This window comes from Zootoca vivipara, chromosome 13 (assembly GCF_963506605.1).
Source record: "Zootoca vivipara chromosome 13, rZooViv1.1, whole genome shotgun sequence".
Lineage (NCBI taxonomy): Eukaryota > Metazoa > Chordata > Lepidosauria > Squamata > Lacertidae > Zootoca > Zootoca vivipara.
Genome location: NC_083288.1, coordinates 41,988,091 through 42,014,194, shown reverse-complemented (window position 1 = coordinate 42,014,194; position 26,104 = coordinate 41,988,091). Strand labels below are relative to the sequence as shown.

At 41.4% G+C, this 26,104-nt stretch overlaps 2 protein-coding genes and 1 pseudogene across 2 annotated transcripts; all 3 read right to left on the bottom strand.

The window, feature by feature from the left end:
- Positions 1-360: 360 nt before the first annotated feature.
- LOC118095626 (olfactory receptor 4N2-like) lies at positions 361-10,075 on the bottom strand. The gene is made up of 3 exons (XM_035136874.1): positions 9,161-10,075; positions 6,273-6,398; positions 361-612 (listed from the first exon to the last, which is right to left on the bottom strand). Exons 1-3 carry the CDS (start codon positions 10,073-10,075, stop codon positions 361-363), a joined length of 1,293 nt encoding a protein of 430 aa, XP_034992765.1.
- A 3,986-nt stretch (positions 10,076-14,061) lies between these two features.
- Positions 14,062-16,323, bottom strand: LOC118095627 (olfactory receptor 4N2-like; annotated as a pseudogene).
- Positions 16,324-21,037: 4,714 nt separating this feature from the next.
- On the bottom strand, positions 21,038-21,982 carry LOC118094491 (olfactory receptor 4Q2-like). Its single transcript, XM_035134981.1, has one exon. It carries the CDS (start codon positions 21,980-21,982, stop codon positions 21,038-21,040), a length of 945 nt encoding a protein of 314 aa, XP_034990872.1.
- Between the last annotated feature and the right edge of the window lie 4,122 nt (positions 21,983-26,104).

Here is a 26,104-nt window from a genome sequence, read left to right as displayed (position 1 = left end):
TGGTAAGGAGGGGGCACCATGATGATTTTCTGGGGGCAGTACACAGGATATGGATTTTCTCCTCTGCTACATTCCCCAAGGAGATTGATTGTTTTTATTTTTTAAAATAAAGGTTTTGCTCTCTCGGTGAAAAAAGAGGGGCATTTTTTATTTGGCAATATTTATATATGATATTTATGATTTTTGTCATGTTAATACCATGGTTCCTACAAGGAACACAAAACAGTATCCATGTTCTCCAATATAAATTCATTGGAGTGTCAGAAAGCGATGATGTCTACCCTATTTGCATAAGATCTACACATCCATGAAAACCCTGAGCCCCATGAATCTTGGGAAGAGGGACTGATTGCAAAATCACTAATTTTTATATTTCTTCATCAGTCTCCACATAGCAACTTTTATCTCCTTGTTCCTCAGTGTGTAGATCATGGGATTCATCAGAGGGAAGACCATGGTGTGGAAAAAGGCCACCACCTTGTCAAAGGGATAGTCCTGGAAGGGATGGCAGTTGATGTAGATGGCTGGAGCAAACATGATGCAGGCAATGATGATGTGGGTGATGCACGTAGATGAGGCTTTGTTCTTTTCACAGCTTGAGCTTGTCCTCACCTTTATTAGCAGTGCCCCATAAGAGATGAGGAGGAGGATGAAACATGCAGCACTTACCAGGCCACCTCTGCTCCTTTTTATACACCTTGTTATAAATGGAACCATTTGGTAGGCTGGCCAGAAGTAGATCAAAGTAGCTCACAAGTTAAGCTTACATTCAGATTCTGTGGCTTTTCCACAGAGAAATGATGATTGCCTACCAGCACTGTATGGGTTAGATGTCTCAGTGATAGGTGGTCCATCTGGACTGGAGGGCTAAAAAATGTCCAGAAAACTAAACCCAGGAGATGAGTCACATAGAGTCCTCTGTGATCTGAAGATGTCACTGAGAGTGAAGTGGAGAATTTCAGTTCAGTGTGCAGTTAAAGCCAAATCAATTACATTTGCAATTTCAGAACCAATAAGCAAACCATAACACAACTATCATTTGACACATGTACTTGACTTATCCAAATGGATTGAGCCTGGAAGGGCAAAACAGATTACCACTGAGTTATGGCCCATTCCCCAAATCTAAGGCTAAGAAGACTGAGATCCAGTACTGCTGCTGCTGTTGGTGGTGGTGGACCCTAAACCTTTGTTCCTCCAACCACAGAGATTCTCAAGACCATGATAGAATGGTGAGATCTGGATGAAAACCTTTTGCTGCCTGAAGAGATGAATAAGATGGTGCCCCCCTCCCCCAATACTACACACAGCTGCTGACAAAACTGGCAACTTAACTTTGCTTTGATACCAGAGAATCCTCAACTACACATCAACTACAACCAGCTTAGGAGGCAAAGTGCAAGCAATATGGCACACCCAATTCTGTCCTCCACATTTCCCACCCAGCATCTGCCACCTGAGGCAGCTTCATCACTTTGCCTAAATGGTAATGCTTGCCATTCTTGCAGGGCTCGGGACAGAGTAGGGACAGAAGGATTTGTCATTTTTGGTTTCTTGGTTTCTCATTTTCCCTATCTTAAATTCCACTCCCCACTTTTCAAAATCAGTTTGATAATTGTTTTAAAAAGAGCTCTAATCAAAATCAAGCATCATTTTAATACAAATTCCTTCTATGCCTCCCATTCTGATCCTCCACCAGACCCCTCCTCCAAGTTCTCTTTGCTTCCTTAGTAGTGATTAGCAAGGAAGTTAAGCACATAAGAAGAGCCTGCAGGATCAGGCCAGTGCAGCATCTTCTTCTCAGTGTGGCCCACCAGATGCCAGCAAGCAGGACAACAGCACTCTCCCCTCCTATGGCTTCCATCAACTGCTATCCAAAGTGAGCTGAATGATCAGTAGAGGAGCAAGGGAGGAAAACTCAAGCCATGCAAAAAGACAATGTAAAAAAGAGCAGAGATGAGGCAAACATTTACCCTTTGTTGCCCTTCAATTTGCAGACAGCCCTTCCGGCAGAAGAAATCTTCCTCATCCTCATATTTATATTGCTTATGGAAGAAGTGCATCCAAGGATATAGTGAGCCCAGAAGAAACACCTTCCACTGATCCCAGAGGACCTCATTAAAAAAGTTAGCAAAAGCCAATTTCTTTTATTTCAGTGGTGCTTCAAAGATATTGAGGATCAGCATGTGGTTTGACAATCCCATTTTCTAGTCACTTCCCTGATTAATTGTCTCTCTTTTTTTAAAAAACAAAAACCTAAACACTGAAAATAATAAATAATAGCTCTCCTTTTTTGTACAGGAATTAATTTTATGATGCATACAGTGGTACCTTGGTTTAAGTACACAATGGTTCTGGAAGTCTGTACTTAACCTGAAGCATACTTAACCTGAAGCGAACTTTCCCTTTGAAAGTAATGGAAAGTGGATTAATCCGTTCCAGATGCATCCGTGCAGTACTTAAACTGAAAGTGCTCAAACCGAAGCGTACTTAAACCGAGGTATGACTGTCCATGGCTATGGGCTATGGGTATTAATAACAGTTTTGTTAAATGATTATGATTATTATTTTTTATTAATTTTCACAGTAACAAACTTCACAAAAAATAAACATCAAAAAATTTTTTTAAAGGAAAAACAGAAAAAATAGAAAAGAAAAAGAAAAAATATTTACATATCCAATATCAATTCAAATTTGGAATTCCTTGAATTCCTTGACTCCCTCCACTCCTTCCCCTGGTTCCATTAATTTTGCATGTCCGTATTATTTTGTTTTTCTATCTGTATCCAATTTTATACTCTCCCATTACATTGCAGGTGTTTCAAAAATTATGCTGATGTATTTACTTGTATTCATTGCTTTGATATATATGCAATAAACATATTCCATTCATTCCTAAATTTGTTGTTGCTTTAGGAGATTTCCAGTTTATTTAGCCATTTCCACATATTCCATTAACTTAATTTGCCACTCTTCTTTCCAATGCTGAGCTAACACTATCCAAGTGGATGTAGTCACATACATTAAGAGATTTTTGTATTTTCTAGGTATGTCCATTCCTGTAATTCCTAATAAGAAGGCTTCAGGTTGTTGTTGTTTTAATAAAGGTTAATTTCAGTATTTTTCCCCAATTCATTATATATCATTTCCCAAAACCTTTTAACGACTTTACATTGCTACCACATATCATAAAACGTGCCTTCTAATTCTTTACATTTCCAACATTTGTTTTCTCTTGATTTATACATTTTTCTAATTTAACCGGTGTCAAATACCACCTATACATCATTTTCAGATAATTTTCATGTAATTTACAAGCCATAAATTTCAAATCCCTCTTCCAAAGCCGTTCCCATTCTATCATTTGTATAGTGTGCCAAGAGGAAACTCTCTGGCTTGCGCCTCAGTTTAAATGGGTCACGGCGACGCCCCACCCAGCGAGCGAATTGGCTGGCTGGCGAATGATGTGGCCAGGAACCTCCGGGTGACACGGGGCTTTCTCCCCCGCCCCCAGGGAGGAGTGGGTGGCCACGTGGTCCACCGCAAATCCTCCCCACAGGGAAGTAGAGTGGATTTTCCCACTTTATCACTATGGATTTGACCTCTTGATGCTTAGTTTCCCATTCCAACAGCAAATTGTACATTTTTGATAACACTTTAGTGCCCTTTCTATTATTTCTCTCTGCAATTTTGAAATTTCATAGGTAGGTAAATCCTTTCTTTCTATCATTTTAAAATGTTTCATTTAACTACAGTAGAAATATTGTAACCAATTGGTTACTTTCTTTCTTACTTCTTGGAAGTCTTTCAATTTTAGTTGGTTATCCATTTCTTTTTTAAATTAAAACCATCTTTATTTAACTTCCTTAAAATATAACAAAAACAGGCAGAAAAAGAAATTACAAACATAAACAAGCAAAAAAGGAGATATAAAATAATATAATATACATAAAAATATACAAATTATAAAAGAATTAAGGAGAGCAATAAACAAAGAAACAAAGGAAAAAGGAAAGAAAAAGGAGGGGGGATTAAAACTTAAAAGCTACTTCCAATTGTTTGTGTATCACTTCCTTCACCAATTTCCATTCGCTCACTTTTCTTAATTTATTCATACAACAACGCCCCCTAAGGGGTTTTGGCTTACACAACCTTTCAAATACATCACTTTATGTGTATCTTAATTTAGGCAGATCACCAATTTTGTTTCAATACCCTCTTTGTTCAAGTAATCCTCCACATATTTCCACTCATTTTTTTTTTTTGTTTGGGAACATTTCTTATAGTTGTTGTTGTTTAGTCGTTTAGTCGTGTCCGACTCTTCGTGACCCCATGGACCATAGCACGCCAGGCACTCCTGTCTTGCACTGCCTCCCGCAGTTTGGTCAAACTCATGTCCGTAGCTTCGAGAACACTGTCCAACCATCTCATCCTCTGTCGTCCCCTTCTCCTTGTGCCCTCCATCTTTCCCAACATCAGGGTCTTTTCCAGGGAGTCTTCTCTTCTCATGAGGTGGCCAAAGTATTGGAGCCTCAGCTTCACTTCACTATATTTCTTATAGTAGCCATCATTTTGGCTAGGTTCATAAATTCGACTAATTTAACATGCCAATCTTGTATTGTTGGAACTTCTTTCCCCTTCCATTTCTGTACAATAAGCAGTCGGGCCACCGCAATCACATATAGGAATATATTTTCTCTATCTTTGGGTATATTCTCCAGGATATACTCAATAAAAATATTTCTGGTCTTTTACCAAATGTGATTTTCAGCATCTTTTTTGTTTTTTTCATATACTTTGTTCCAGAACTCATGTATTTTTATACATTGCCACCAACAGTGGTAATAGCTTCCCACTTTTTCACGGCACTTCCAGCAATTATTAGATTTGGATTTATAGATTTTGGTCAATATCTCTGGTGTTAGATGCCATTTATAGATAAGCTTCATCATATTTTCTTTAATCACCATGCAGGCTGTAAATCTCATGCTTTCTATCCACAATTTATCCCATTGTGTTCTATATATCGGTCTTCCTATATCTTGCGCCCAATTTATCATTGTGCTCTTTACCTCCTCGTCTTTCAACTCCCATTGCAATAAATATTTATATAACTTTGATAATGGTTTATTTATATTATCTATTAATAATTCTTGCAATTTTGATTTATTTTCTATAAACCCAATCTCTTTATGTTTTTTTGAACACACTCTTTAATTGATAATATTGGAACCAGCTTGCACAGTGATTTTGAATTTGGTGGTATGGTTTTAATATAAATTGATTTTCTTCTTTTATTAATAACACTTGATATGTCAACCATTTCCCTCCTTTTGGTTGGCTTCTCAATGCAGTCATTTCTAGCGGGGAGGCCCACCATGGTATTTTAGGTTCTAATAGGTTCTTATAGTCCTCCCATACTTTGAATAAAGGTTTTTTAATTACATGGCCTGTAAATTCTTTGTATTCTTTTTTCTGATCTTGTAAGAGATATGTGTGCCACCCTGCAATATTTCTGAAGCCTTCTAAATCCAATAGTTTCTTATTTTCTAACACCATCCAATCTTTAATCCAACAAAGACATGCCGAGGCATAATATGATTTGAGATCTGGAACTCCCCATCCTCCTCTCTCTTTTATATCCGTCAACAATCTATATTGTATTCTTGCTTAAATTTCTTTTCCACATTTCAAATATTTCTTTTTTCCCTATAATTGGTAGCATTTGGAACAAGAATCGAATTTTAGGTAAGACCGAGGTTATCCATTTCAATAAACAACTCTATATGTTACCCAATTGGTTTCCATATTTAACTTTTTAACCAATATTGCTTCCAATGGGGAAAGCCACCAAGATGCTTTTTGTTCTAACAAATCCATATATTTCTCCAAAAACTTTAAAAATCGCCTTTCTTATTATATGATTATGAAAATGTTTATGTATTTTTGTCATTTGATACCATAAATACGTATGACAGCCAAATCTATTATCATGTCCTAAATCCAATAGATCCATATTTTTAAAAAAATGTTGTCTAATCCCAGATCCAGCAAATGCAAGAAGCTTCATAATATAATTTAAAATCTGGTAGAGAGAAGCCTCCTCTATCTTTATTGTCTGCTAATCATTTATACTTTATTCTTGGCTTCTTCCCTCTCCAGATGAATCTTGAAATGTCTTTCTGCCATTCTTTGAAGCAATTAACATTGCTAATCACCAGAATTGATTGAAATAAAAATAGCATTTTTGGCAGCACATTCATTTTAATTACCGATATCCTTCCTAACAGTGACATATTCATTCTTCCCCAAATCTCCAAATTTCTTTTTATTTCTTTCCATGTTTTTTCATAGTTATCTTTAAATATATTACTATTCTTTGTTGTTAGCCATATCCCCAAATATTTCACTTTTTAATGAATATTTATTCCTATCCTCTCTTGTATCTCTTGTTTATTTTGCTCTATTAGTTTGGTTTTACTTTTATTCAGTTTAAAACCTGACACTTGGCCAAAGTGATGTATTTTTCCTAATACTTTCACTAAAGAATTCATTGGTTCTTCCACCATGATTACCAAATCATCCGCAAATGCTTTCAAATTGTAGGTTTTATTGCCTACTTTGATTCCTCTAATTGTTTCATCTGCCCTTATATTCCTTTTTTATATATATAATATTTTATTGATTTTATAAAGACAACACATACACAACATATACCATAAATTCTGTCCCTTCATTTTCCCTCCACCCACAAGACCACTTCTGCCACCAGTGATACCCATGGGCATTGAGAAACAAAGGGGTCCATTTTTAGGCTGGGTTTAACCTCCCCCCTCCTTCCTCCCCCCTCATCCCCCCCCCTGCCACTGAGAGGACAGAGGCGGAGGAGCTCTGGGGTTTGGCTTATCCCCCAGCTAATTCTTCATTATAATTCAACAACAAAAAAAGAAAAGAAAAAAAAGAAAAAAAAGGGCATAAAAAAATTTAAAAAAAGAAGAAGAAAAAAGAAGAAAAGAAGAAAAAAACAAAAAACAAAAACATTGTGGCTTCCACGATTCTCTTCCTCCTGGAATTCCTAGCTTCTTCAATTAATTTTGGCGAGTTTCCTAATCTAATTCAAAATCTAATTCTTATTATATTAACTCAATCCTCCTCCTTCTTCATGCTGCCCCCCTCCGAGTCCCCTCCTGCCACTAGGGTGACCCGAGGGGTTCAGCAGTCAAAAGGTTCCATTTTTGAGTCTGGGTTTCCTTCCACCCCTCCCTCCCCCCTCCATACACCCCCTGTCACTGGATGCCAAGAGTAGAGAGAGGGAGACAGGCAGTTCTCTACCCAGACCCATCTCTAGTCACCAAGAACATTAAAAACAAACTTTAACATGTTTCCCAGGCCATTCTTTTACCCCTCCAGAAAACTATTAACCCTAAACTTTTTTTTTTTAAAAAAATCTCTTTTTCCCCCCCTCCCAATGTCCCTTCCCCCCATTGGATCAGCATACCATTTAGCAGGCCAAGATTCAGACACCGTTATTCATCAACACAGAAAAAAAAAACCTTAAACTAAAATTTTCACCCCACACCAGTCCTTTCCCACATCCACTTCCAGACCTTTGCACGCCCCTCTTCCTGCCTATCCCTCCCTTCACTAACACCACTCCACATTTCAGTCTTTCCAGGATTTCCATTTTCATCAATCTTCTCTTCACTTTGCTTCTCCTTGTCGGCCTCATCTCTTTGTTCAAATTTTTGTTTTTCATCATCCAACACATGTTTTTTTGAGTCCAAATCAGTCTCAAAGTTATCCTCAAATTGTTGCTTCTCACACACAGTCTCAGCATCAAAATTGTCCTCTAAATCTTGATCTTGCACCTCATTCACCATTTCTGTTGGATTTAGGCATTGCCGTTCCTTGTAAATATCTTCCCATGTTTGTAGATAGTTCAACACAGCCTCCTGGAAGGCTTGAGAAAACCTTGTTTTCATAGTTAACTTAACCACAGGCAGGCCAGAGATAAGGGCCAAAGAATGCTGGAAAATTCCTCTCTACCACGTTGTCGGCTCCATCTTGGCTGATCTTATCCTTTGTCTTAGACTTCATTAGATTTCAGATTTAAATTCCACTTAAATTACTTCTAAATCCTCTTCAATCAGTTTTTACAGTCCACAGCAATAAAATCAATTTTTTTAATCCTATAGCAGTTTGACAGCATTTGACAGCTGTCAAAACGTCCTTCCCCTTATTGCTGCTGAACCTCAAGGGGTATTGACACCGGGGGCTAGGAAGGTTTGGAAAAGTCTTTCTTTCTCTCGGGTCCACAATCTAAAAAAGAACTTTTTCCCTTTTCAGCTCAGGAATATTTAATACGCCTCCCGATTTACCATTTGGAAGAGATCGGCTTCCGTTGCTTTAAAATCTCTTCCTATCTTCAAATTTAAATTTTTTAAGGTCCGAATTGAGATTTGACTTACTTTGTACAAGTCTTTTATTTTCTTGGAAGAATCCGCCACTTGCAGGCTGAGGACTCGGAGCTTCACTTCAAGGAGGTAAGATGAAACCCAAAAATGGCTCCCGCGACTCCACTCCGCTGGCTCTCGATCGCTCCACGGAGCTCTCGTATCTGCCCTTATATTCCTCACCAGCACGTCTAATACTAAAATAAACAATAGTGGTGACAGCAGATATCCTTGTCTTGTTCCCTTCATTATTTTACATTCTTTCATAGTAATATTATTGATCTTGTGTTCTGCTCTGAATATTCCCCTTTTAAAAGATTTTCCAAAATTATTCTCTTCCAAGACTTTCAACATGAAGGCCCACGAAACATTATCAAACACTTTTTCTGCATCAATAAGCATCATGGCTGCCTGTTTTTCATTTCTTACCTCTAAATATTCAATTATGTCTCTTATATTTCTTATATTATTTTTCAGCTGTCTCCCTGGAATTAATCCTGATCGATCTTGAGGTATTATCTCTAACATTATACCTTTCATTCTATTTGCTAAGATATTTGAAAATAATTTATAAACACAATTTAATAATGAGATTGGTCTATAATTTTTTACCTCCTGCAATTCTTTCCCTTGCTTTTTTTACACTGTCTAGCCCAATACCCGATGAATCTTGGGAAGAGGGACTGATTGTGAAATCACTATTTTTTATATTTCTTCATCAGTCTCCACATAGCAACTTTTATCTCCTTGTTCCTCAGTGTGTAGATCATGGGGTTCATCAGAGGGAAGACCACAGTGTGGAAAAAGGCCACCACCTTGTCAAAGGGATAATCCTGGAAGGGACGGCAGTAGATGTAGATGGCTGGACCAAACATGATGCAGGCGATTATGATGTGGGTGATGCACGTAGACGAGGCTTTGTTCTTTCCATGGCTTGAACTTGTTCTCACCTTTATTAGCAGGGCCCCATAAGAGATGAGGAGGAGGATGAAACATGCAGTACTTACCAGGCCACTGCTAACAAACATGAAAAATTCTAATATGTAAGTGCTGGTGCAAGCCAGCTTAATGATCTGGGTGATATCACAGAAGAAGTTGTCGAGCTCATTGGGACCACAGAATGGGAGAGGGATGATGAGAATGACCTGGATTATGGAGTGCAGGAACCCTCCAACCCATGAACATACCAGCATACCCCAGCAGACTACTTGGGTCACCATAGTACCATAGCGCAGTGGCTGGCAGATGGCCACATACCGGTCAATGGCCATGGCAATGAGAAGGAACATCTCAGCTGCACCAAGAAAATGAATGAAAAAAATCTGAGTGATACATCCCAGATATGATATAGTTCTGCGGCCAGAGAATATGTTAGCCATGAGCTTTGGTGGAGTGACACAGCTGTAGCAGATGTCCAAGAAGGCCAGGTTGGCTAAGAAGAAAAACATGGGGGATCCCAGATGGGGGTCCTTACAGATTGTCAGAATGATGACAAAGTTTGCAGGTAGGATGATGATGTAGAAGAGCAGGAGAAGAACACAAAGGAATAGCTGCATCTGCCAGAGCTGTGACAACCCCTGGATAACAAACTCTTTCACTACAGTGTGATTCCCATTTTCCATCCTTGAAAATGTAGTCCTGCAAAACAATTATATTTGAAATGTTAAACAATAAATGATGGCAACACCTCTGCTCCTTTTTATACACCTTGTTATAAATGGAACCATTTGGTAGGCTGGCCAGAAGTAGATCAAAGTAGCTCACAAGTTAAGCTTACATTCAGATTCTGTGGCTTTTGCACAGAAAAATGGTGATAGACTAACAGCACTGTATGGGTTAGATGTCTCAGTGATAGGTGGTCCAGCTGGATTGGAGGGTGAAAATATGTCTAGAACAACAGATTTTCAAGGAATATGTCCACAGGATAGAATCTCCAGCCCTAATTTCTTGTCTTACACTTGACCATGTTTGTTCCTAAAAATTCACCTGCATTCAATAGATATTCCAGAGCCAGTGTTTTGTAGTGGTTAGAGTGTGGGATTAGGACCTGGGAGACATTCAGAAAAACTTTCTTTCACTAAGAGCTGTTTAGCAGTGGAACAGACACCCACAAGAGGTGGTGGACTCTTCTTCCTTGGGGTTTTTCTAAATAGAGGTTGGAAGGCCTCTAATCAATGAATCCAGAAGTACCTCCCTCACAGGGTAAAAAAAGGTAAAGTTAAAGAACCCCTGACAGTTAAGTCCAGTCGTGAATGACTCTGGGGTTGGTTGTGGCACTCCTCTCACTTTTCTGGCCAAGGGAGCCAGCGTTTTTCTGCAGACAGTTTTTCCGGGTCATGTAACCATCATGAGTAAGCTGCTTCTGGCAAAACCAGAGCAGTGCACAGAAACACCGTTTACCTTCCTGCCAGAGTGGTACCTATTTATCTACTTGCACTTTGACGTGCTTTCGAACTGCTAGGTGGGCAGGAGCTGGGGCCGAGCAACGGGAGCTCATCCTGTCGCGGGGATTTGAACCGCCGACCTTCCGATTGGCAAGCCCAAGGTTCAGTGCTTTACACGACAGCGCCATCCGCCACCCGGGGAAAACCATGTATGCCCTGTATTAATCTTCTTTAATTTCAGTGGGTCAACTCTGAGTAGGAACTTAGCTGACTATAATTCCTACACTGTAAAATTCAAACAGGGGAAAATTTCAAAGGTTGTCTTTTCTTTGATTTGCATATTTTTCAGAAAACTAAACCCAGCAGATGAGTCACATGGAGTCCTCTGTGATCTGAACATGATGTCACTGATAGTGAAGAGGAGCAATTCAGTTCAGTGTGCAGTTAAAGCCAAATTGATCACATTTGCACTTTCAGAAACCATAAACAAATCACATCACAACCATCCTTTGAAACCTGCACTTATCCGAATGGATTGAGCCTTGGACCTTCTGAAGTGCAAAACAGATCACCATTGAGTTATGGCCCATTCCCCAAATCTAAGGCTAATAAAACTGAGATCCAGTGCTGCTATTGCTGCTGCTGGTGGACCCTAAGCCTTCCTTCCTCCAACCACAGAGATTCTCAAGACCATGGTAGAATGGTCAGATCTGACTGAAAACCTTTTGCAGCCTGAAGAGATGAATACGATCAGGCTTCCTCAACCTCGCCCTCCAGATGTTTTCAGACTACAATTCCCATTATCCCTGACCACTGGTCCTGCTAGCTAGGGATCATGGGGGTTCTGGCCAAAAACATCTGGAGGGCCGAGGTTGAGGAAGCCTGAGTAAGATGGTTCCCCCCCCGCACAATACCAAACACAGCTGCTGACAAAACTGGCATCTTAACTTTACTTTGATACCAGAGAATCCTCAACTACACATCAACTACAACTAGCTTAGGAGGCAAAGGGCAGACCATATGGCACACCCACTTCTGTCCTCCATATTTCCCACCCTCCAGCATTTGCCATCTGAGGCAGCTTCCTCCCTTTGTGTAAAAGGTACTGCTGGCCATACATGCAGAGCTCAGGGACGAGGGGCAGAAGGATTTGTCATTTTCAGTTTCTTGGTTTCTCATTTTTCCTATCTTAAATTGAGTTTCCCACATTTCAACATCAGTTTGATATTTGTTTAGAAAAAGAGTCCTAAACAAAATCAATCAGCATTTTAATACAAATTCCTTCAAATTTTTCCATTGAAAGTAATGACTGTCCCCTTAAAGCAAGAGTAGGAAACTACTAGTCCTCTAAATATTGCTGGATTACAAATGTCACCATCTCTAACCACTGACCAGGGTACCTGGAGCTGGTGAGAGCTGAACAAGAGCTGTAGGGTTGCAGTTTAGCCAAATCTGCCATAAAGGCTTGAGGCAGTCAGAAAAAAGCAGCCACCATGCCTCCCATCCTGATCTTCCACCAGACCCCTTCTACAGTCTCTTTGTTTCCTTAGTAGTGATTAGCAAGAACATAGGAAGGGTGTGCGGGATCAGGCCAGTGGCCCATCTAGTCCAGCATCTTCTCAATGACAGCAAGCAGGACAACAGCATTCTCCCTCCTATTGCTTCCAGCAGCTGGTATCCAAATTGAGCCAAATGATCAATAGAGGAGCAAAGGAGGAAAACTAAAGCCATGAAAAAAGACAATGTAAAAAGAGCAAAGATGAGACACTTACCCTTTGTTGCCCTTCAATTTGTAGACAGCTCTTCTGGCAGAAGAAATCTTCCTCATCCCCATAGTTATATTGCTAATGGAAGAAGTGCATCCAAGGATATACTGAGCCCAGAAGAAACACCTTCCACTGATCCCAGAGGACCTCATTAAAAAAGTTAGCAGTTACAAACACCTCAGGTTACAAATGCTTCAGGTTACTAACTCCGCTAACCTCGAAGAGTTACCTCGAGTTGAGAACTTTGCCCCAGGATGAGAACCGAAATCGTGTGCCAGCAGCAAGAGGCCCCATTAGCGAAAGCCGCGCCCCTAGTTAAGAACAGTTTCAGGTTAAGAACGCACCTCCAGAATGAATTGAGTTTGTAACTAGAGGTACCACTGTACTCAGAGTAGATCCACTGAAATAAATAAACATGACACATTTAATAAATAAATAAAGTAATAATAATAATAATAATAATAATAATAATAATAATAATAATAATTTATTTATACCCCGCCCTCCCTGGCCAAGGCCGGGCTCAGGGCAGCTAACACAAAATATGAATTACAATAAAGCGTAATGGAAACAACAACAAACAAACAAACAACAAACAAACAAACAAACAAACAATGAAAACGCGGCTTAAAATACATCTTAAAATGCAGCCTCATTTTAGTAGTAGCCCATAAATCTCCTCTATGGTTTGAGTAAATGAATGACTTCAGTGTAGAGTGATAATAGCACGATAATCATATCAGGGCTTTTTTTCAGCTGGAACTTGCTGGAACTCAGTTCCGTCCATTCTCAGGTGGGCACCGTTGTCATTATAAGAGAACAAGGGAGGTGTTCATGGTGAGTTCCAACATCTCTTTTTCTAGAAAAATTGCACCGATCAAGATAATTATTTGCTATAAACCATTCACCATACTATCAGAGGAATAGGGTGGGTCATAAAGTCTTCCCAAAATCCTGGTGCCACTATGCTAAAAGCCTTAATTTGGTGAAGATACTGCTTAAAATAACCTGGTCCCGTGATGGCTTAAATATTTTCATGGTTGTCCCTGCATCTTTTTGGCAATTGGAGGATATGGTCTAGAACAGGCATCCCCAAACTCGGGCCTCCAGACGTTTTGGACTACAACTCCCAGCATCCCTAGCTAACAGGACCAGTGGTCAGGGATGATGGGAATTGTAGTTCCAAAACATCTGGAGGGCTGAGTTTGGGGATGCCTGGTCTAGAAGATACGAAAGCCTACACCAACGTGGCCAAGCTATTCCTTTCCAGGAATAGGAGTAGCTGAGATGTGACAAGGGCCATTTCAAGGCTCTGTTCTACCCTGTTTCTTCTGGGTAGACATGGATAGGATTGAACGGTTAATCTTGATTGATTCCAATGTGCTCAATGGGACAGGAAAGGGGTGCACCCCAGAAAGATGAAAATATGACAAGCAGTTACCCCTCTGTCAGATGCCTTCAGCTCCCTGTAAGAATTTTTTTGTCTCTGCTTGGTTCAACTATGCTTATATAAAAATCTTGTCCCATTTCATTTCATTTTGTCACAATCACGTCATGCCCCTGAGTAGTGAGAATTTGAGAAGTGCAGCACTTATTCAGCTTTGATTTCCTTTAGAAGGAAGTCACTGAATGTTGATATCATTTTGGAATGTGTGTTGTTGTTTTTTTACAACTATGTAAGTCAGAGACCCACTGTCAAAACACTATAAGGCAGCCTTTCCTATCCTGGCGTCCTCAAGATATTTTCAATTCACCACTCCAATCAGTTCAGGTAAGCGTGGCTGTGTTGTAATGGTTGTTGCAGTCCAAAATATCTGGACAACCTCAATTCAAAGCCCATTGCTTCGGGATCAGGTGCCTATGGGGATAGTCAACAACCCTAATATGGTTATAGTAAAGGTACGGCTGCAGTGGGAAGCTAAACGGCAATTCCATGCACTCTTCTTTCTGTCACGGTGTTCCATTGCTTCAGAAGTGATTTAGTCATGCTGGCCACATGACATGGAAGGTTGTCTGTGAACAAATGCCAGCTCCCTCAGCCTGAAGCAAGATGAGCGCCACAACCCCATAGTGGTCTTTGACTGGACTTAACCATCCCAGGGTCTTCAGCCTTACCTTATGGTTATAGAGGTCACTCTCTGGTTTCCCTGTGTGTCCCTCTCTGCCTTGCTTTCTCTCCGAATGAAACTGATTGGACTAGCAGTTGACTTTGGCCAAGGGGGAGGGCGTATCCTCCTCTATTGTACCTGATGGCAGTGGACTAGTTTAGTGACTGCGTAGAAGCATGGGATTCTGCCTTGTACTGACTCAGATCTACAGGCCATTCTGACTTAGTATTGTCTACACTGTTTGACTGTTGCTCTCCAGGACATCCATACACTTCCTGGCAAGACTAGGGGTTGAACCTGGGAGTGTCTATGTGCTCTTTCACTGAGCTAAGACCCTCTCTCTTGCAAGACAGGCTGTGAGGCACACACAGCTTTGATCTCCAGAGAAGGGAATCGACTGGTTGTATGGTAAGGAGGGGTGCCATGATGATTTTCTGGGGGCAGTACACAGGAAAAGGATTTGCTCCTTCTTGGCACTCCCCAAAGAAGACGCATATTTTAGAACATGACCAAAACACCAATACTTTTATTGCTTTTATTATGTTTTTGTTTTTTATAAAGGTTTTGTATCCTCTGTGGAAAAAAGATGGGGTCTAAAATATCCATGGTCACCTGGATATATACATTCATTGGAGTGTAAGAAAAGGGTGCTGTCTAGCCTGTGCCCCATGAATCCTGGGAAGAGGGACTAATTTTTATATTTCTTCATGAGTCTCCACATAGCAACTTTTATCTCCTTGTTCCTCAGTGTGTAGATCATGGGGTTCATCAGAGGGAAGACCACGGTGTGGAAAAAGGCCACCACCTTGTCAAAGGGATAGTCCTGGAAGGGACGGCAGTAGATGTAGATGGCTGGACCAAACATGATGCAGGCGATGATGATGTGGGTGATGCACGTAGACGAGGCTTTGTTCTTTCCATGGCTTGAGCCTGTCCTCACCTTTACTAGCAGTGCCCCATAAGAGATGAGGAGGAGGATGAAACATCCAGCACTTCCCAGGCCACTGCTAACAAACATGAAAAATTCTAATATGTAAGTGCTGGTGCAAGCCAGCTTAATGATCTGGCTCACATCACAGAAGAAGTTGTTGAGCTCATTGGGGCCACAGAATGGCAGAGGGATGATGAGAATGACCTGGATTATGGAGTGCAGGAATCCTCCAACCCATGAACATACCAGCATACCCCAGCAGACTACTTGGGTCACCATAGTACCATAGCGCAGTGGCTGGCAGATGGCCACATACCGGTCAATGGCCATGGCAATGAGAAGGAACATCTCAGCTCCACCAAGAAAATGAATGAAAAAAATCTGAGTGATACATCCCAGATATGATATAGTCCTGCAGCCAGAGAATATGTTAGCCTTGAGCTTTGGTGGAGTGACACAGCTGTAGCAGATATCCATGAAGGCCAGGTTGGCTAAGAAGAAAAATATGGGGGATCCCAGGTGGGGGTCCTTACAGATTGTCAGAATGATGACAAAGTTTGCAGGTAGGATGATGATGTAGAAGAGCAGGAGAAGAACACAAAGGAATAGCTGCATCTCCCAGAGATGTGACAATCCCTGGATAACAAACTCTTTCACAACAGTGTGATTCCCATTTTCCATCCTTGCAAATGTAGTCCTGCAAAACAATTATATTCGGATTGCTTAGCAATAATTGATTGCAATACCTCTGCTCCTTTTTATACACCTTGTTATAAATGGAACCATTTGGTAGGCTGGCCAGAAGTAGATCAAAGTAGCTCAGAAGTTCAGCTTACATTAAGATTCTGTGGCTTTTGCACAGAGAAATGGTGATTGCATAACAGCACTGTATACTGTAGGTTTGATGTAGGTTAGATGTCTCAGTGATATGTGGTCCAATGGGACTGGAGGGTTAAAATATGTCTAGACCAACCGATTTTCATGGAATATGTCCACGGGATGGAATCTCCAGGCCTAATTGCATGTCTTACACTTGACAATGTTTGTTCCTAAAAGTTCACCTGCATTCAATAGGTATTCCAGAGCCAGTGTTTTGTAGTGGTTAGAGTGTGGGATTAGGACCTGGGAGACATTCAGAAAATTTTTCTGTAACTACGAGCAGCTTAGCAGTGGAACAGACTCCCACAAGAGGTGGTGGACTCTTCTTCCTTGGGGTTTTTCTAAATAGAGGCTGAATGGCCTCTAAGCAATGAATCCAGAAGTACCTCCCTCACAGGGTAAAAAAAGGTAAAGTTAAAGGACCCCTAACAATTAAGTCCAGTCGTGAATGACTCTGGGGTTGGTTGTGGCACTCCTCTCGCTTTTCTGGCCAAGGGAGCCAGTGTTTTTCCGCAGACAGTTTTTTCCGGGTCATGTAGCCATCATGACTAAGCTGCTTCTGGCAAAACCAGAGCAGTGCACAGAAGCACCGTTTACCTTCCTGCCGGAGCGGTACCTATTTATCTACTTGCACTTTCAAACTTTTGGGAGGCAGGAGCTGGGACCGAGCAACGGGAGCTTACCATTGCAGCGATTCGAACCGCCAACCTTCCGATTGCCAAGCCCAAGGCTCTGTGGTTTACACCACAGCACCACCCACGTCACAGGGTAGTGAGAGCTAAATGAGTTGGGAGGAAACCATGTATGGCTTCTTGAGCTCCTTGGATGGAAGGTTGAATATAATTGCAAACAAGCCAAACCAAACAATCCTTTCCTTGTTGTTCTCTATTCCCAAGTGTGATAACACCTATATGCATGTATTGCATTTACCCAGGGACACAGGTGGCGCTGTGGTTAAACCACTGAGCCTAGGGCTTGCTGATCAGAAGGTCGGTGGTTCGAATCCCTGTGATGGGGTGAGCTCCCATTGCTTGGTCCCAGCTCCTGCCAACCTAGCAGTTCGAAAGCACGTCAAAATGCAAGTAGATAAATAGGAACCGCTACAGCGGGAAGGTAAACGGCGTTTCCATGTGCTGCTCTGGTTTGCCAGAAGCAGCTTTGTCATGCTGGCCACATGACCTGGAAGCTATACGCCGGCTCCCTTGGCCAATAATGTGAGATGAGCGCGCAACCCCAGAGTCGGTCATTACTGGACCTAATGGTCAGGGGTCCCTTTACCTTTATTGCATTTACCTAGAAATAGGAATCAGGGACACATGCAGCACTGATGCAAGAGTACAACATTCATACAAGCAATTGTATCATACATACATGTCTGGTTCCCCCCCCCCCTTCTGATGCCACTATTTCTTTTTTCATACTTCATTTTCTCTTCACATTCAGACAAATTTACAGAAGGAATATGGTTATGATGATAGGAAAAGTATTTCCTTTGCAATTCAGTTATAGATGGGTAGATCTATCAGTTTCAGGTTCTCTCAGTTTCTCATCTTTCCAATCTTAAATTCTCTATATTTACACATCAGTCCATGATTTTTTTTTAAAGAAAACCACATGAATATATATCATCATTTTATTGCAAATTTCTCCTAATGTACATATTTTTGTATGCAATTTTGCAAAATATACACACATTTTTTGCGAAACAATTTCCTTTGATCCAATCAATTCCGTTAAATATTATTTTCACTTATGTGCATTTCAATGGACATTTTACTGTATTATAAGCTGTTTTGTACATATTAATTAGGTGTAGGACTAGGATGGTATTCACCTCTAGTCATACTCAGTGCAGAGACATTAAAATTATTGGACATGTAATCTTTTGTTCATTAATTTCAATGGGTCAACTCTGAGTAGGACTTAGCTGACTCTAATTCCTACACTGCAAAATTCAAACAGGTGAGAATTTCAAAGGTTGTCTTTTCTTTGATTTGCATATTGTTCAGAAAACTAAACCCAGCAGATGGATCACAGCGAGTCCTCTGTGATCTGAACATGATGTCACTGATAGTGAAGAGGAGAAATTCAGTTCCATGTGCAGTTAAAGCCAAATAGATCACATTTGCACTTTCAGAAAGACAAAGCAAATCACAACACAACCATCCTTTGAAAACTGCACTTATCTGAATGGATTGAGCCTGGGACCTTCTGAAGTGCAAAACAGATTACCACTGAGTTATGGCCCATCCCCCAAATCGAAGGCTAATAAAACTGAGATCCAGTGCTGCTGTTGCTGCTGCTGGTGGACCCTAAACCTTCCTTCCTCCAACCACAGAGATTCTCAAGACCATGATGAAATGGTCAGATCTGACTGAAAACCTTTTGCAGCCTGAAGAGAGGAATAAGATCAGGCTTCCTCACCCTTGGCCCTCCAGATGTTTTCAGACTACAATTCCCATCATCCCTAACCACCGGTCCTGCTAGCTAGGGATCATGGGAGTTGTAGGCAAAAAACATATGGATTGCTGAGGTTGAGGAAGCCTGAATAAGATGGTTCCCCCCGCACAATACGAAACACAGCTGCTGAAAAACTGGCATCTTAACTTTACTTTGATACCAGAGAATCCTCAACTAGGCATCAACTACAAACAGCTTAGGAGGCAAAGGGCAGACCATATGGAAAACCCAGTTCTGTCCTCCACATTTCCCACCCTCCAGCATTTGCCATCTGAGGCAGCTTCCTCCCTTTTTGTAAAAGGTACTGCTGGCCATACATGCAGAGCTCAGGGACGAGGGGCAGAAGGATTTGTCATTTTCAGTTTCTTGGTTTCTCATTTTTCCTATCTTAAATTGAGTTTCCCACATTTCAACATCAGTTTGATATTTGTTTAGAAAAAGAGTCCGAAACAAAATCATTTTAATACAAATTCCTTCAAATTTTTGCATTGAAAGTAATGACTGTCCCCTTAGCAAGAGTAGCAAGGGATGAAAACTAAAGCCATGCAAAAGACAATGTAAAAAGAGCAAAGATGAGATACTTACCCTTTGTTGCCCTTCAATTTGCAGACAGCCCTTCCGGCAGAAGAAATCTTCCTCTTCCTCATCCTCATATTTATATTGCTTATGGAAGAAGTGCATCCAAGAATATACTGAGCCCAGAAAAAAACACCTTCTACTGATCCCAGAAGACCTCATTAAAAAAAGTTAGCAATAGCCAATTTCTTTTATTTCAGTGGTCCTTCAAGATATTGATGATCCCATTTTGACAATCCCATTTTCTAGTCACTTCCCCATTTAATTGTCTCATTTATTAAACCTCAACACACAATGTAAATAATAGCTCTTCTTGTTTGTACATGTGGGTAGTAATAATAAAGTTTCGTTAAATGAATTAAATGTATGCCAGCCTGCCCCAACCTAGTGTTTTCGATGATTATACCCACCAACCCAAACTAGCACATGATGGAATACTCAGAAATGTATTGAACTTCAGATACTTCCTTATGGCTTGAATGAATGAATGATTTCAGTGTAGAGTAATAATAGCATGATATTCATAACGGGACACCTGACCATTAGGTCCACTCACGACCGATTCTGGGGTTGCAGCACTCATCTCGCATTATTGGCTGAGGGAGCCAGCGTACAGCTTCCAGGTCATGTGGCCAGCATGACAAAGCTGCTTCTGGTGAACCAGAGCAGCACACGGAAACGCCGTTTACCTTCCCGCTGTAGCGGTACCTATTTATCTACTTGCACTTGCGGGATTTGTACCGCCGACCTTCTGATCAGCAAGCCCTAGGCTCTGTGGTTTAACCCACAGCGCCACCCGCGTCCCATATGATAATCATTACAGGGCTTTTTTCAGCTGGAACTCACTGGAACTCAGTTCCAGCAGCTCTCAGGTGGGTGCCAATGTCATAAGAGAACAACGGAGGTGTTCAGGGTGAATGCCAGCATTTCTTCTTCTAGAAAAATAGCAGTGATCATGATAATGATTTCCTATAAACCATCCACCTTACTAGCAAAAAAATAGGATGGGTCATAAAATCATATATCAGAGGAGTCAAAGCATCTCACTATTTATCAATTCATGGCTGTTTCGATAATTACTTCATTCTATGCAGATCTTAGACAAAAACTCATATTTCCACTCCTATGACAACGTAGCCCTGTAGCCAGACAAAGACAGGTTTTGTTTCTGCTGATCTAGTTTACTGGACCAACAGCCTCCTTGGTGGCCAGATTTTTTTTCCTGGCCCTTAAGCGTCGTAAAGTCAAAATTGACAGCATTGACATGGGTTTAAATGCATAGTCTACTTCTTATTGTTGGTTTAAGTTTAAGTTCCTTTAGATGCTTAGATGTTTTAATTTTTGTATGGATAGATGTTTATTTCTGACTGACGGTCGAATAAAATCTGATTGAATTGATAATTACTTTGGAGACTCTCCAGTTACACACTTTGCACATCTTAGCTGCTGTGAATGTCTTTATAGGGAGGAATCCAGGGAATCACATGTCTACCTTCCCACCAGAAATTGTTTCCTTGCTTCTCAGCTTCCTCATGGCTGACTTCACATCTTTGTTTCTCAGAGTGTAGATCAATGGATTCAGCATGGGGGTGATGATATTGTAAAGGACAGAGACCAGCTTATCTACTGAGAAAGTGGAAAAAGGCCTGGCATAGATAAAGATGCAGGGGCCAAAGAACAATGTCACCACAGTTAGGTGGGAGGCACAGACATTGAGTGCTTTGCGCCGTCCCTCAGGGGAGCGGATCCTCACCAGAATAGTGGCGTAGGAGGTCACCAGGATGACAAAGCAGCTGCTTGAGATGAGACCACTGTTGGAGACCATGAGGAGTTCAATAACATAGGTATCAGTGCAGGCCAGCTTAATGACAGGTGGGACATCACAGAAGAAGTTGTCCACTTGGTTAGGTCCACAGAAGGGCAACCTCATAGTAAGGATGGTCTGGACCATGGAGTGGATGAAGCCTCCGGTCCAAGAAGCTGCCACCAACCAGCTGCAGAGCTGCCTGTTCATGATATTGGGATAGTGCAGAGGCTTGCAGATGGCCACGTACCTGTCATAGGCCATGATGGTGAGGAGGAACATCTCAGCAGCACCCACAAAATGTAGGAAAAAGAGTTGAGCCATGCAGGCATCAAAGGAGATGCTCCTTTTCTCGACCAAGAAGTCCATCAACATCTTAGGGGCTGTGATGGTAGAGTAGCAAAGATCCAGGAAGGAGAGGTTACCCAGCAGGAAGTACATGGGTGTGCTCAGCCGGGGGTCAGAGGTCACTGTCAGCATGATGAGGGTGTTTCCTGCTAGGGTTGCTGTGTAGACCAGGAGGAAGACCACAAAGAGAGCGGCTTGGGACTGCCATGATGGGGAAAGGGCTGCCAAGAGGAATTCACTGACTCGAGTGTAGTTTCCTTCCAAGTTCTCCATTTTTCCTACTAAAGTGTGGAGAGAGATTTATTTAGTTATTTATAATTTGCTAGCTCATTAAACAATATCTTGGTGATATACAATTAAATCATTACAACATCATAAAATGAGCTACAGGAAGAAATGGTGGTGGTGGGGAATCTACAGTGGTACGTCGAGTTACAAACACCTCAGGTTACAAACGCTTCAGGTTACAAACTCCGCTAACCTCGAAGAGTTACCTTGAGTTGAGAACTTTGCCCCTGGATGAGAACAGAAATTGTGTGCCAGCGGCGCAACGGCAGCAAGAGGCCCCATTAGCGAAAGCTGCGCCCCTAGTTAAGAACAGTTTCAGGTTAAGAACACACCTCCAGAATGAATTGAGTTTGTAACTAGAGGTACCACTGTATTTAGAGTAAATCCACTGAAATAAATAAATATGACACATTTAATAAATGTTAATAATAATATTTTTTTTTATACCCCGCCCTCCCTGGCAGCTAACACCAAATATGAATTACAATAAAGCGTAATAGAAACAACAAACAAACAAACAAACAAACAAACAACTAAAATACGGCTTAAAATGCAGCTTAAAATGCAGCTTAAAATGCAGCCTCATTTTAGTAGTAGCCCATAAATCTCCTCTATGGTTTGAGTAAATGAATGACTTCAGTGTAGAGTGATAATAGCACGATAATCATATCAGGGCTTTTTTTCAGCTGGAACTTGCCGGAACTCAGTTCCGTCCACTCTCAGGTGGATACCGTTGTCATTATAAGAGAACAAGGGAGGTGTTCATGGTGAGTTCCAACATCTCTTTTTCTAGAAAAATTGCACTGATCATGATAATTATTTCCTATAAACCATTCACCATACTACTATCAGAGGAATAGGGTGGGTCATAAAGTCTTCCAAAAATCCTGGTGGCACTGCCTTAATTTGGTGAAGATACTGCTTAAAATAACCTGGTCCCACAATAGCTTAAACATTTTCATGGTTGTCCCTGCATCTTTTTGGCAATTGGAGGATATGGTCTAGAGCAGGCATCCCCAAACTTCGGCCCTCCAGATGTTTTGGACTACAATTCCCATCTTCCCCGACCACTGGTCCTGTTAGCTAGGGATCATGGGAGTTGTAGGCCAAAACATCTGGAGGGCCGCAGTTTGGGGATGCCTGGTCTAGAGGATACCAAAGCCTACACCAGGCATCCCCAAACTGCGGCCCTCCAGATGTTTTGGCCTACAACTCCCATGATCCCTAGCTAACAGGACCAGTAGTCAGGGAAGATGGGAATTGTAGTCCAAAACATCTGGAGGGCCGAAGTTTGGGGAAGCCTGGCCTACACCATTGTGGCCAAGCTATTCCTTTCCAGGAATAGGAGTAGCTGAGATGTGACAAGGGCCGTTTCTGTGGGATATAAGGCTGTCAGTCAAGTCCAACGTTCTGAGAGGACTAACTGCCTCTGTATGCCAGGCAGTTTTGTCACTTGGTTTTTTGGTCGGTTGCTGCAATTTTCTCATGACTCACTACTATCTAGTATATAGTTTATCTGTTAGGAAACCTAAACCTGCCTTCAGGAACAACTCTGTAAACCTGAATGAATCAGAAAGTAAAGTAGTTTGTGTTAATATGATTCAGATTCATATGTGTTTTCTTTAAGAGGGACAGAAAGGGATTATCAACCAGGAAGATATAATTATTGACAGGACTGAAACGAGTTAGCAACCCGCTTGTCACTGCATAAACTCAAACAGGGGATCGTTTAAACTCTGCTAAATTATATAAACGTTCCCACAGTTTCAGGGCTCTGCTCTACCCTGTTTCCTCTGGTTAGGCATGGATAGGATTGCACTGTCTTGATTGATTCCACTGTGTTCAATGGGGCAGGAAAAGTGTGAACTGAATTGCATCCTTTATGCACCTGGAGAGTTTATTTGACTTTTTAAAGCATATATAGTTCTGCAGTAAGACATTTTAAAATTCTATCCATATTGTAAAATGGGGGGGGGGATGAGTTGCTGGAGAAGAGAGGGTTAATGGAGCCAGGAGAAATTGCCAAAGAATTGCCTATTAGTCCCAAAGAAGCAGCCCAATGTTGCATTTGATTGGAAGATTGGTTGACTGTTATCAACAACTCACTTTTCAAATGGCTAAGGAATATCTGAGATGAAGAGTTCTTTCTTGGCACTTCTAGAGTGTTGCTATTTTCAGATTAGAGTCGGTCACATTCTGGCAAACTCATCTTGAGCAATTACAGCTGTTTGGAGGTCTTGCAGTACAATACGCTTCCCAAAATATTGCACTTTCTGTCATGAAGAAAATGCAGAGGAAAGTGTGAGTTTACACTTCGTTGATGCAATGCTGCCTATCCTCCCCACAGAAAAATCAGGATACATGCACAATAAACAAGTCTGGAAATGTTCACTGGGAACCTGAGGGGGGTACAGTGGACCTTGACAGTCTGCTAGTATGCTTGCTTTCCCCTCTGTTCAGATTGTATATTTTTAAATAAACACACATATTACAGAAAGCCTCCAGGGATCTTGTTCCAAAGGGAACCAAATCCAGGCAATCTGGTTCAACAGGCTGTGTAGGCTTCTGAAATGTACAAGCTTGAAAACCCCAGAAAGATGAAAATACAACAAGCAGCTACCCCTCTGTCAGGTGCCTTCAGCTCCCTGTGAGAATGTTTTGTCTCTGCTTGGTTTAACTATGCTTGTATAAAATTCTTGTCCCATTTCATTTCATTTTGTCACAATCACTTCATGCCCCTGAGCAGTGAGAATTTGAGAAGTGCAGCACTTATTCAGCTTTGATTTCCTTTAGAAGTTGTTTACTTACAACTATGTAAGTCAGAGACCCACTGTCAAAACACTCTAAGGCAGCCTTTCCTATCCTGGCATCCTCAAGATGTTTTTGATTCCCCACCATCCCAATCTGTTCAGGTAAGTATGGCTGTACAGTACTGTGATGGATGTTGCAGTCCAAAATATCTGGACAACAGCAATTCAAAGTCCATTGCTTCACCTATGGGGACAGTCTAACCTCTAACAGGGTTATGGTAAAGGCACTGCTGCGTTGTGAAGGTAAACAGTGTTTCTGTGTGCTCTGGTTTCCGTCATGGAGTTCCGTTGCACCAGAAATGGTTTAGTCATGCTCTCCACATGAACCGGAAAGCTGCCTGTGGACAAACGCCAGCTTCCTTGGCCTGAAGAAAGATGCAACCCTTTAGTCACCTTTGACTTTGCTATTTTGGTACTTCTAGAGTGTTGCTATGGTTTTAGAGCTCACTCTCTGCTTTCTCTGTGTGTCCCTCTCTGCCTTGCTTTTTCTCCGAATGAAACTGACTGGGCTAGCAGTTGACGTTGGCAATGGGAGAGTATCCTCCTCCATTGTACCTGATGGCAGCAGACTAGTTTAGCAGACTATGTACATAGAAACATAGGAATCTGCCTTGTTCTGACTCAGACCTACAGGTCAATATGGCTCAGTATTGTCTACACTGATTGGCAGTGGCTCTTCAGGGCTTCCCTACCCTTCCTGGCAATGCCAGGGATTGAATCTGGGAGTTTCTGCATGCAAAGTGGTTGTTCTTTCACTGAGCTATGACCCTTTCTCTCTTGCAAGACAGGCTGGGTGGCACACATTGCTTTGATCTCCAGAGCAGGGAGATAACTGATAGGTGCTGCTACCACCTCCCATCATTATAATCATCATCATCATCATCTGGATTTAGTTGGCCACCTGAAGCAGTTGCCTCATTTTGCCTAATGGTAGGGCCAGCCCTTCTTCTGTGCTTGACAAGAGACAATTGACAATATTGTGAAATAATCAAAACCTACCCCTAAAATCCTTAAACCCCAAGGCATCTATCACCTGGAGAAGGAACTTGCAAGCCACTCCAGTATCCCTGCCAAGAAAACTCCATGGTCAAAGACAACAGGCATATCACCACAAATACTATAACAGAAATAGAACAACTATAGTCAATGAGATGCCCTTTAAATATTATTCAACTCCAACTCCCATCAGTCCCAGCCAACATGGTCAGTGATAAGGGGAGTTGTAGTCTGGCAACATCTGGAGAACATGATGGTTTCTGTATGAAGGGGGGGAAATGATTAGAAAATTTGTTTCAGG

Coding starts and splice junctions, on each gene's coding strand:
- LOC118095626 (XM_035136874.1), bottom strand. CDS start 10,075: ATGGAAAATGGGAATCACACTGTAGTGAAAGAGTTTGTTATCCAGGGG. Junction 6,399..9,160: donor GGAGACTGATGAAGAAATAT/AAAAAATAGTGA, acceptor GTGAAATATTTG/GGGATATGGCTAACAACAAA. Junction 613..6,272: donor CACTGTTAGGAAGGATATCG/GTAATTAAAATG, acceptor CTGCTAATAAAG/GTGAGGACAAGCTCAAGCTG.
- LOC118094491 (XM_035134981.1), bottom strand. CDS start 21,982: ATGGAGAACTTGGAAGGAAACTACACTCGAGTCAGTGAATTCCTCTTG.